This window comes from Benincasa hispida, chromosome 2, assembly GCF_027475165.1.
Source record: "Benincasa hispida cultivar pf3 chromosome 2, pf3_genome.v1.1, whole genome shotgun sequence".
Lineage (NCBI taxonomy): Eukaryota > Viridiplantae > Streptophyta > Magnoliopsida > Cucurbitales > Cucurbitaceae > Benincasa > Benincasa hispida.
Window position 1 is genome coordinate 10,341,529 of NC_143479.1, and position 12,301 is coordinate 10,353,829.

The 12,301-nt window shown below is 37.4% G+C and overlaps 1 protein-coding gene and 1 non-coding gene across 3 annotated transcripts in view; both read left to right on the forward strand.

Moving 5' to 3' along the window:
* The window catches only part of LOC120071653 (protein MICRORCHIDIA 6-like), a 32,329-nt gene extending 21,546 nt beyond the window's left edge, over window positions 1–10,783 (forward strand). For both annotated transcript variants that reach the window (XM_039024022.2, XM_039024023.2), the window contains exons 10-20: window positions 7,081–7,179; window positions 7,275–7,376; window positions 7,458–7,604; window positions 8,106–8,198; window positions 8,895–8,946; window positions 9,024–9,135; window positions 9,278–9,492; window positions 9,573–9,616; window positions 9,962–10,035; window positions 10,174–10,216; window positions 10,369–10,783. In XM_039024022.2, the coding sequence (XP_038879950.2) occupies window positions 7,081–7,179; window positions 7,275–7,376; window positions 7,458–7,604; window positions 8,106–8,198; window positions 8,895–8,946; window positions 9,024–9,135; window positions 9,278–9,492; window positions 9,573–9,616; window positions 9,962–10,035; window positions 10,174–10,216; window positions 10,369–10,473 (1,086 nt within the window). In that variant the 3' untranslated portion in view covers window positions 10,474–10,783. The remainder of the gene's footprint in view (window positions 1–7,080; window positions 7,180–7,274; window positions 7,377–7,457; window positions 7,605–8,105; window positions 8,199–8,894; window positions 8,947–9,023; window positions 9,136–9,277; window positions 9,493–9,572; window positions 9,617–9,961; window positions 10,036–10,173; window positions 10,217–10,368) is intronic.
* LOC120072413 (U2 spliceosomal RNA) lies at window positions 6,549–6,753 on the forward strand. The gene has a single exon (XR_005480473.2). It is a non-coding gene; the product is annotated as a U2 spliceosomal RNA (small nuclear RNA).
* Window positions 10,784–12,301: the final 1,518 nt, after the last annotated feature.

Genomic DNA, 12,301 nt, shown 5'->3' on the forward strand with positions numbered 1-12,301 from the left:
CAAATGCGGCGTTGAACCTAGTTACTCCCTTCGTTTTGGCTTACCCCCACGTGTGTCATGCGGGCATCCAACTTCGGTTGCGTTCCATGATCAACTCAACTCTTGTCTCTTTTGTTTTGGCTTGCGTCGGACAGAGGAGTTGTGCTTATGCGTTGATAGTGAAGTTATTATTCTCAAAATCTCACTTCAACTTTTTTTTTTTTTTTCAAATGATCGCAATGCAATGAACGCAATTCTCCGAGACCGCTGCCACCCCCAAACCTAGAGGTTGGCAGCGTTCTCACCGCAAAGCTAAAAACAAAATTACAAGAATTCGATAATAAATGTTTGAACAAAGGTTTGCACAAGATAAAACTCAAGACTTTCAAATTTTGAAGAAGCTAATAAAAGTAAAGAATGCCTTGCGTTGATTAGTTAGAAAATGTGGTGAACTATACGTACCATCATAAAAACATCGCAAAACAACGCAATCGGGAAAGAAAGGATTTCAAAAGGATAAGGCATACAAGATAACAAGAAAAGACCTTTAGCGAAACAATGCATGCGCTCATGCATTGGAACCCACGCGATTGAAGCCATGTGTTGAAGGGTGGAAGGAATTCTTCCATTGAACTACGAACCGAGGAGACTTATTGTTGCACCTACAAGAGCAAACATACTTCAATCAAGGAAGCAACCATATATTCAAAATAACAATGAAAATAAGAATAACCTATAAAGTAATTTAAAGATAGAGTAGAAGACGTTCCTGGAAAAATAAGAGTGTTGTCACCGCAAGGAGTCTTCCATGCAAGAGATGGTTCTCAACTATTTGGGTCAAGTTGCCCTGACCATTGGAACTTCCGGCAATTGTTGGGCGCATGTTGGCCACCATGAGCTTAGAACTGCCTTCAGTTCTTTTGCAACTGATTGCCCTTCTACCTTGGAGTCAACATTGGCTTTCAGCGCATCGCCTACACTTCAATATTGTTTGCAACCTGGTCGCACAAGCTGCAATACTCCCAAGATAAAAGGTTTGCTTGCAGAGACACAAAACTTAACAAACATTTAGCTGCCAAGTCCTTGGCAACGGCGCCAAAAACTTGATGACGGGCTATTGGAAGTTAATTTTACTCGACAACCAAATTCCCTTGGACGCGGTATGCGATGCATGTTCCTAAGATATGCTTGATAGTCATGCGTCGATGGTCATGCATTGGAATGAATATGCGTTAATAAATGTATGCGATGACCATGCATCCTGCCACAAGTTTTCTTGTGTTCACGCCAAGTATAACATGGATGCAAGTTTCTCGGATAATCCGAGGTCGAACACAGGGACTTGTAGCTATATGTATGCGGTGATGTGCATGCGGCGGTTGAATAAAAGAATGGAGGGGATGCTGCTAAGTTAATCCTACTCCTATCTAGATGACAACGCAATGAGGATATGCATGAAAGGTAGAGACACGACAAACCTTGACATGAAATAAATGTATGGGAAAATAGATAAAATGTGGAGATGTTTTCATTATAACCTTTAAGAGTGACTGCGAGGGAAACCCTAGTCAACGCAAGCCAATGCGCTTATGCTACACTCATGCATGACAAATCATTTTCCAATGGAAATGCGGTGCTCCTAAGTCTAGGACACATGTGTTGAATGCAAAAGTGTCCATAGAGCTTATTTCTAAGTCTCTACTCTTTTTTTATGCGATGATGCAAAATGCATACAACGTTGCGATGACCGCACTCAATCGTATCCTATCTCTAGGATGCATGTGATGGGTTAATAGCAAACAGTGCTTATTCTTAAGCTCCTATCTCTTGTATTATGTGTTCTAATCTGACTCTCCCGAACTTAGATTCTGACCTGACCTTCCCAAGCCTAGATCCTGTCCTTAGACTACCCTCCCGGGTATCCCTAATGGACGAATGAGGCATACATAATATAAAACAATTGCATGAACTTGGTTGACGCAAGTTTGTTACTATCCCTAGTGAACAATGCAAACCTTGCTTAATGCGTCCTACCACTTACCCTCCCGGGCAGTTGGTTGTTGTTGACTTCACTCATAGACAAGCAATGCGTTAACCTATAGACAGGCGTTGCAGCAGCTTCACACTAAGCAAATAAGGTTTTCTCACACACTCACGCAACGCACACCTCTCGGTGGTTTGCTACATGCTTCATATCCCTAATCCACATGACTAAGTATGCAATACCCAAGCAATCCCACTAAGTGCTGCAATGAAAGTAAAGATGCTAAACAAGAAAATGGAGATGGAGTCAAAGGAACAGAGAAATGCATTGAAAACAGATTGTATTAATTCCTTTATTCCAAAATGTCATACAATACAATATAGAAAAAGAACAGAAAGAAATGACCGGCTGGAAGCAAAACTTTGCTTCCAGCGGATGTGCATCAAGGCTGCCGGTGGTGCCATGGATGGGCGGAGGAACTGACACTCGAGATCTAGCTCTGGTCGAAGGCTCCGGTCGTCACTTGGAATGGATGACGGAGGTGAAGAACTCTCAGCCGTCTTCTCATGCGTTTGTCTGGATCGCAAGGATCCGCCATAGGCGAACCTCAGACGAAAACCTTGGATAAAATGAATTTTAGCTCATCGGCTTCTATTTATAGAGCTTGGTTCGCCGAAAGCATTAATTGGACTGCTCTGAGTCTGACGTTCGGCACGTTCATCCTTTCTGAATCTTTGCCACTAACGGCGTGGTAGGTGAAATGTCAACATCAGCTTTAGATTTTCTCGAGGTAGATGCGTTGATGCGTTCATTTCACCTACCTTGCGTTGATCCATTAGCTTGCGTTGTCGCGTAGTCGCAATCATTTAATGACCGTATTCGCTTAATATCGCAACTCTACACGATGACCGCAATCGCTTCACAAGCGCAACTCCCATGCGATGGACGCATACGGCTGATTACCACAACATCCATGCGTTGATCGATGTGTTTACCTTTGCGATGGAGTGTTTCTCCGCATGCGGTTGTCTATGCGGTGGTCCGATTTTCGCGTTTGCTTTCATTTCTTGCATTAGCTACAAAGATAGAACATTGAACGCATAATTAATGCAAAATAACAGGGTAGTTAGATTCGACATGCTGATCGATGCAAACTCATATTCTCGTGAATTCCTATCATGATTGACGCATATTCTGCCTAACAACCTTCATAATTCTAAGTAAAAGGCCTAAGATGACATGCATTTCTGCATGTCATCAGAGTGACCCTTCACTTTAAAAATCAATCAATCCGGGTGGATGAAAGCTTGCCAATTTAGACAGATGTCTTGGAGAGAGTATGCTGCAAAATATTTAGAAAAAGAACACTATTGGGAAGCATTAAGTTTAGCATCATAATGGGTGAACCAAGGATGTTCTTTATCTTGGAAGACTCTTTGATTTCTTTCAAACCATAGTTCAACTAGCAAGGCTTTCACTGCATTGATCCAAATCAGATTTGACGTTTTTTTTTTTAGGATAGGACCTATAAGAATCTGCTGCACATAGTTTCTAAAAATGTTGTCAAATGACCAACTCATGTTGAAAGTTTTAAAAAGGGCTCTCCAACAGTTTTTGGCATAAAGACGTCAAAGAACAAATGTTGAAGCTCTTCTTCTTCTGATTTACATAAGACACACTGATTGGGAGAAAGAAAATGGGAAGGCAGCTTGTATTGCAAAACTGAAGCGCAATTTAGGGCTCCAAAAAGCATGATCCATACTGTAATGTTCACTCTTCGAGGGCTATTGGTCTTCTTTAGAGCTTTTTGTAGGCGAATGTCAAGAGGTGGGACCAAAGCGAGATGGTTAGATAATGATTTTACTGTGAAGGATCCACTGGCTTCTAAGGACCAACGAGAGTCGGATCTGTTTGAAGGCTCCTTGGACACCAAGGAGGGTAGATTTTGAAAATCTGAAATTTCACCTTCTTTTAAGAGTCCTCTGAAGAATAAAGACCAAGAATGATTTTGAGAATCCCAATGATCCAAAACAGATCCATTTTGGTTGGAAGCAATTCCGAACGAGGGAAAACTGTTTTTGAGGGGAGTATTATCAATCCAAGGGTCATGCCACAAAGCAATTCTGTTGCCATTTCCTAGACTGAATACAGCCAATGATTCTACTTTCAACCAAGTTTTTGAGATGCTGATCCAAGGGCTACGAAGGCTGCAAAGTGTCTTCCCAGAAGTGTGCCAATCACCAATATTTCTGCCGTGAATACTCTTAATAACTTGTCTCCAAAGAGAGGAGTTCTCTTGCATAAAGCGTCACCTCCATTTGGCTAGAAGAGCCAAGTTTCTTCTTTTTAAACCTCCTAGAGCAAGACCACCATATTCTACTTTTTTAGAGACAATTTCCCATTTTACCAAATGATTTAGCTTCCCTCCTTTATGTCCTTCCCAAAAGAAGTTTCTCATAATTCTTTCTATAGAAGAAATTACCTTTTCTGGCATTAAAAAGGAAAACATATAATAAATTGGTAAATTTGAGAGAACTGAATTGCATAAAGTTGCCCTACTACCTCTTGAAAGATTATACTTCTCCATTTGTCTAGTTTACTCTGAAGTTTATCAATCACTGACTGCCAAAAGTCCACTCTTTTTGGATATCCACCCAAGGGAAGACCTAGATACAAAAAAGGAAGTTGCAAAGTTTTACAACTTAGCCTTGAGGCTACAGCCTCTTGCTTGGAATCTTCAATGTTGATTCCACAAATGGCTGATTTTTCCCAATTTATTTTCTATCTGGAGCACCACTCAAATAGTGCGAGTTTTTCGAAGAGTCTCTAACATTTCATCATCATATCTACAAAATAAAAGGGTGTCATTTGCAAATTGAAGAATGAAGATATGGATGTTATCCTTTCCTACCACAAAACCTTCAAACAGGCCTTTATCATAAATTCTGTTAACCAAAGCTGATAGGACTTCACTGACTAAGAGAAAAAGAAAAGGAAAGAGTGGGTCTCCTTGTCTAATTCCTCTTGTGGCCATAATTCTTCCTCTAGGTCTTCCATTGATGAATATGGAAAATTTAGGATTGGATATGCAGTCCATAATCCAAGAAATCCATTTTGGGTGGAAGTTTTTTTCATGGAGAACATTTTCAAGAAACTCCCAATTAACTCGGTCAAAAACTTTTTCCAAATCAAGTTTTAGTATCCACCCTTGTTTCTTCTTGATTCTATACTCGTCCACATCCTCGTTTGCTATTAGAATCGGGTCAAGGATTTGCCTTCCTTCTATGAAAGCACTTTGTGTTGAACTTATTAGACTTGGCATGAGCATTTTGAACCTTTCCGCAAGTACCTTAGCTACTATCTTGTAAACAATAGTGGATAAGCTGATGGGTCGGAAATCTTTAACCAAGACTGCTTCCTCCTTCTGAATTAAGCAAATGAAATTTTCCTTGATACATGAGTTGAGCTTACCGTTGTGATAAAAATCCTCGAAGACATCTTTAATCCCATCCTTCAACAAATTCCAGAAATGGAGAATAAATTCTATAGTGAACCCATCTAGCCTTGGAGCCTTGTTCTTTCCCAATGCTTTGATTGCAGATTTGATCTCTGATATGCTGAATCTTGCGATCAGTTGAGCGTTGGCTTCAGCTGAGACTCTTGGCCAATCTAGATTCAAAGGGATTGAGCGAGAACCCGTGCATTTTGTGTATAAATTGGAAAAGAAGTCCAATATGATTATTTCTATTTCTTTGAAAGATTTAGTTGGCATCCCTTGCTCATTGAATAATTCAGCAATAAGATTTTTCCTTTTTTTAGCTGCAAGGAAATGGTGAAAGAAATTAGTGTTTTCATCCCCCAGAAGTAACCAATTCAGCTTACTTTTTTGAATGAGGTCTCTTTTCTTTGTTTGGTATAGAGATAAAAGGTCAGCTTTCAAAGATATTCTCATGTCTTATTCTATTGAGAAGTCCTCAAAACTTTTGGCTTGGAGGTCTTTTTTCATGATTTCTTTCAGTAGAGATTCTTCTTTAATTTTCTGGCCTTTCTCATGCTCTACCAGCCACTTTTTTACATTCTGTTTTACACTTCTTAGTCTGGAATACATTGCGAATCCAGCCCAACCTTGCTGCCCCTCTACCAACAAAGCTCTTTCAATCACCCGACAGCACTCCTTATTTTTTAGCCAACTGTTACAGAATCTAAATGGGGAGGGTCCCCATTCAAAAGCACCAGCTTCAAATAATAGAGGGAAGTGGTCTGAGATAGTTCGAGCTTGCCTCGTCACTCTTGAGTCTTCAAAGATTTCATCCCAATTGTGAGAAATAAAGAATCTGTCGATGAGGGATCTTGATGTTACCACTCCTTCTCTTGACCAAGAGAATCTTCCCTTGGACATGCGTATTTCAAGTAGATTTGACTGTCTAATGAATTTTTTGAAATTTCTGATTTCCCTTGATGTTCTCCCTATTGGGAATCTCTCTTGTCTTCTTCGGATGCAATTGAAATCCCCTCCAAGGCACCATGGAGCATCACAAGTTTCTAAAATGGAAGATAATTCAGACCATAGGCTGTCTCTTTTTCTATACCTTTCTCGGCCTTTTGGTTAAGATCAAGTGTAGTATCTGTTCTTATCAGTTCAACAAAATCATCTTTTGCTAGAGAGTTCATAATATCCTCACTGCTTGCACTAACTTTTGAATCTACATCAGAATCGTAACCTGCAGCATGTTTCTTTAATTTTTCATTATTTCCCATGAAACAGTATTGCTGTGATGACAACACCCATGTTCCAATCTCTGAATAGTACTCAGGAATAGTATCTTCCTTGCACCACTGATTAGACTGATAGATCTAAAGTCTTTTACTTCACTACCTCTCCTTTTTTAAGGTTAAAAAATCATGTTTTTTCTAACTCATGTGAAGATGTGGAAATTTAAAATTATGAAAAATTATTATAGTCGTATATGCATAAGTTCTAAAAATTTGTAAGTTAAGTGCAAGGCATGCTGAATTACCCTGCCATTGAACATCTTTAATTAAACATATTTTAACAGCTCTCCTTTTGCAAACCAATTTTGATGACCATTTTTTAAGCTATTCGACTCTGATGGCAGTTTGATGATATTGGATCTCATGGCACAAAAGTAATCATCTATAATTTGTGGTATAATGGAGACGGCAGAATGGAGCTCGACTTCAATAAAGATCCGGAGGTTCAAACACTTACTGTTTGTTTTTCTTCTTTTAATTGACTGTTTAATTATTTGGGAGGATTTTTCTATTGATTCTGTGGTAAGTTGTAACACAGGACATTTGCATTGACGGAGACGTAAAAGAAATTGCCGCTCTCCCTGCATCAAAGGCAATCAACGAGCAGCATATTGCTAATCGATTGCAATATTCTCTCCGTGTAAGCTTGAGTTGCAAAAAGAATGCTACAGCTTCGTTTTATTAGGACTCAAGTTTTATACTTGCACTTAATTCTTCTCAGGAATATTTATCAATCTTGTATTTGCGGACATCTGAAAATTTCAAAATAGTATTGCGTGGGAGGGTTGTTCTGCATCGTAATCTTGCCGATGATCTCAAATATCTTGAATACATTTTGTATAAGCCTCAAAGTGGTGGACATGTGGAGGTAGCATTTATCTTTTCAGTCATTCTTTTTTCTTTCTTTAATTTTTTTGGGTGATTTTCCATGCCCATAATTGTCTATATTTTATAAATTTGTTGTTTGGCTTAGTAGATAAATCGTCCTAAGAATGGAAACTTGTCGTTTGTTGTCAACAGGATTAGCAATAAGGATCTTATAGCTCTTTGTTGATATCATTATTATTTGGTTAATACACTTTGAGGAGATGCTAAATTTTTTTAATTTATTTTTTATCTCTGTTTTCTGGAGTTACTAAAGTACTTCCGTCTCCTTTTATTATATATCAATTATCTATCTAGTATATCGTGTATCTTGTAAGAATTAAACTAAATGAAAAGAAAAAAGAAAGAAAGGAAGAACGAATGAGCGAAACAAAGAATAAAAGGTGATGAAGAAGATGGGAGCATATTTCTTACGCAAGATCTTATTTAAGTCCTAAAGATAAACATGACGATGATCTTATTTAACTCTTTTCTTACTATTCAGGGTGTGGTTGTTACTACAATTGGGTTCCTGAAGGAGGCCCCAGATGTCAATATACACGGTTTTAATGTTTACCACAAAAATCGTTTGATTCTGGTAAGTTATCGCATTTTTTGTTGACCATTTTCTAACCCATAGCATAGCATCGTTCCTTCCCCTTCCTCATTTTAACCATTATAGAGCTTCTTTTCTTTCTCCATTTTATGTGTTTCTGGCCTCTGGGTAGTCTTTTTTTTTTCTTATTAATATATTTTTCTATGTTGAAAAATGAGTATGGTATTTCTTAATCAATATTCAAGCTGAAGTTTTCTTCATGATCGAGCACACACCCATTTCTTTCTCAGTTTCAGATCTCTTACTATTTCTCGTTATTTGTCTATTTGTCCGATTGGATTGGTGAAAGATTGGATCCTGGTTCTTTCTATGTATATTATACCAATTTTCTTTTAAAAAAATAGATGCTTCGTTTAAAATATATGTTAATCATGCCCATTGTGAAGGTAATCTATTTCGGCTCTATTAAAGCTTTTGTGAAAATATGTCATAGTTACCTTTTTGGTCTTTAACAATCTTACATCAGCTTTCAGGCTCCATATATGCTCCCATGCGTGGGGAATTGTTACAGTATATATGTAAAGGATTAGTTTTTCGTCGTTAGTTTGAGGTTCCTAATAATGCCTTTGTATGTTTAATTTTAGTGAATAGAGTAATATGGTTTATTCTTTCATATTTGGTTCCACATTAACACAATGATTCAGTGAACAGACTAATTCCTTTTTATGTAATTTGCAGCCATTTTGGAGGGTTGTGAGCTATTCAGAGAGTAGAGGAAGAGGCGTTGTTGGTAGGGCATTTGCTTTCAGAATTTCCTTTGTTTTAACATGTCAGCTGATGGTCATTGATATTCTTCTATATCTGAAGGTGTTCTCGAAGCAAATTTTATTGAGCCTACACATAATAAACAAGACTTTGAGAGAACTTCTCTTTTCCAGAAGCTTGAAGCTCGTTTGAAAGATATGACTTGGGAATACTGGTGAGCTATTTTGCTAAAATTATTAGGCGATGATGATCATTTTTTCCCCCTTTTTTCTATTTTGATTGAGGGAGGCACGAGTTACTTGGCTTCGATTGTTTTTACTTGTGTCATCCCATCATTTTGCCTGTCTATCTGGCAGGGATTACCATTGTGGACTCGTTGGGTATCAAGTTAAGAAACAACTCCGTGTGACAGCAGCCTCACAAACACCATCCAACATCACAGTATCTGCTGGTACGGAACATCCTCACATGTTGAAACAATGCTTTCCAGCTACGGTCACAGAGGCTAAAGAAACAGCACATGGGAGACCTGAACGATTTAGACTGGAAACACAGGGAAAATCTAGAGAAGGTACCTAGTTAGTTGAACATCAGTTAATCACATTATTTAATGTCCTCTTTCTATAGTTCTAAAGCTTTTTGTTGGTGCAGGAGTATGTATGAAGAGAAAGGCAGATTTGATAGAAGATGGACAGGTGAAAGGGCTTAGGACAAATTAGTCTGCATTGTTTATTGTTTTTAGCTCATGGTTTGCTTCTGTTATGTTAATCCAGTTGTCTCTATATAATTCATGCAAATCACCAGAGATTATTGTGTTTTACCAGTATTAGTTGACCTTCCTCTTCCTATATATCAAATCATCCAGCTGGTTCTGTTCTTTGATTCTTTTTCCATCTTTGTTTAGTCAACCAAATTGTTAATCACTTCTTACAGTGGTTTTTTTTGGCCCCTGATATTTTAAATGCACATAATTTGAGCATGGCTATTTTTTCAACTTTTATATGACAAACAAATTAACTTATTTTTCTGTCCTTGTGCAGGCTGCCCGTGCTTATCAACAGAACAATCAACAGGCTATTGTTTTGTTGGAAGAAAATATGAAGCTTCATGCAAAGTAAGTTAATAGGAAGCATATTTGATGGTTTAGAAATGAACTTTATCTAATCCAAAACCTCAGATCAGCAGGAAATGAGCTGTTATGTTAAGTTTTATAAGTTATTACGCACTAATATTTCTTCATTTTTCTGTGTAGATGTTCGGAGTATGAAAAGCGGGAGGAAGAACTTAATCTCAAGGTATAAACTGGAAATGTTTTTAAGTGAAACATTTGTTTCGTTTGGACCTTGTGGCATTTCTCCACTTTCTGATGTTACTCATGAATTAGACATCGAAAATTAAATAGTTTGATCTCACTCATTAGTAAATTTCTGTAATGTCACATGTACAGGCAACGCGGCTTAGGAACGACATACAGGAAGTCCAACTCAAGATCCTGAGGCTGTTGGATGAGTTAAAATCTTTAGAAGCAGTTAAGGGTGAAGGCATTGTATAAAATGTATATTCATTTTGTTCTTTTTCAATCTTTTAACCCCTTGATAACATAACCCTGTAGCTTAAAACCAGAAAAATGGATAGGTACGAGGCCGACGTGGTTAGCAGTATGACGACCCCTTGATTTTTGCCCTCAAAACATTGATAATAGTTGCCTGGGATTTGGATTTTCAGCTCTCGTGTGTCAGTTTCCTTGGCGGAAAAATTGACCAATTGTACAGAAATGAAACCCACCTTGTAACTTACCCAAAATGTCTAAATTCATGTTAATTATCAGTGTTATTCGTATATAAATTGTTCCATTTTTTTAATTCATGGTGTTCATTGTTTTCTATATGAAAACTATGTATTAGGTTTCTATTTCTATTTCTTATTTTTTTAGGGATGTGCACCAATAATTTTGATTGATTGTCGTATAAAGCATGTCAATACATCATAGTTAGCATGAGTATAGATCAATTGATATAAGATATTCTTTCGACCAAACAAATTTAAGTTCACTCGACTAGCAAAGAATAATTGACAATTAAAATCTCATCTTTTTTTAATTTGAACCTCTGTATTTTCAAAAAAAAACCAATATTGATGTATGTGAATAAAAATATAGTGGTAGTTATAAAAAAGAAAATGTAGCAATTGAAAAAGTGAAACCCAATGAGTTATTAGGAAAAAAAAAAACTACAATTAAGGAATGCAATTACGTAAAGGATAAAATCATGGAGTAAGAGGAAAATTGTGTAGGTAAAAGTCCAAAAACGCAAACATGAGCGTAGTTTAATTGGTATAGTACTTGTACTATTGACTCTAAAAACAAAATTGGATGGAGAAGAAAATAGAATTAATGACAGGAAATGAAAAAAGAATGCACTAAATAAAATAAATAAGACGAAATTCCTTTTTTTAAAAAAAATTAATAAGACACGGGGGATAGGATACCTATTCTCAACGCTCAAAGTGAACCCTATTCAGGTAGGATTTCGGTTAATGATAAAATTGTAGAAAAATAGTAGTAAATAAGATTTCAGAGAATTCAATTTCATTCTTAACCCATGACCAATATGAGCTTGATGTGTCCTTCATAACTTTCGGAACTTCTTCGTAGTGGCTCCATTCCATACTTCGTTTCATAGAAAACCTCAAAGTGGCTCTATTTTATTATATTTTAACCATATCCTTGTTGGAGTTTGTGCCCTAAAGTCTCGTGTCCTATAGTTTGTAAACAACTTTGTAAAAACGCTTGTGATGTATAATATATATGATATTTACTTCACTTCTTGACTTTGCACATTTAGATGTTTTTTATTTTAACACAAACTAATAAACTTAATATCTCTGGTTGTCTTTATGTAACTTAAGCATATATGTAGTGACATACAAGTGGATCATGTCTTAAGTGACAACCAAAATGGTATGTAGTATATGGATGCTATAGGGAAACCTTATCCTGGTAGCACTACTGACGCGGCCTGCTTTGTGGAATTGTTACAAGTGTTGTGACTTGTCACAGATGGTTTGATCTTGATCATTCGTGTAGGAGACATGCGAGCGGGGGCATCCTATACAAAGAGTTTGTATAAGATCTGACCTCGAAGTGTTAACGTCTCGTCATATAACTCCGTTCATGATTGAGACTTCACTTCACTAGGATGACCATAGGTAACATGACTTTAATCCTGAGTGAGTTGGGAACTCCTACCATTGAGGACGGTCCTTTGATTTGCATGGGTGTAAGTGACCAGAGTGCTGACTCAAACCTACCACTTTGGGGATTCGTCTTATTTGAGAGCTGGGAACTCAACTTCACAAGATGGAGTTCACTCCTTCCCTGA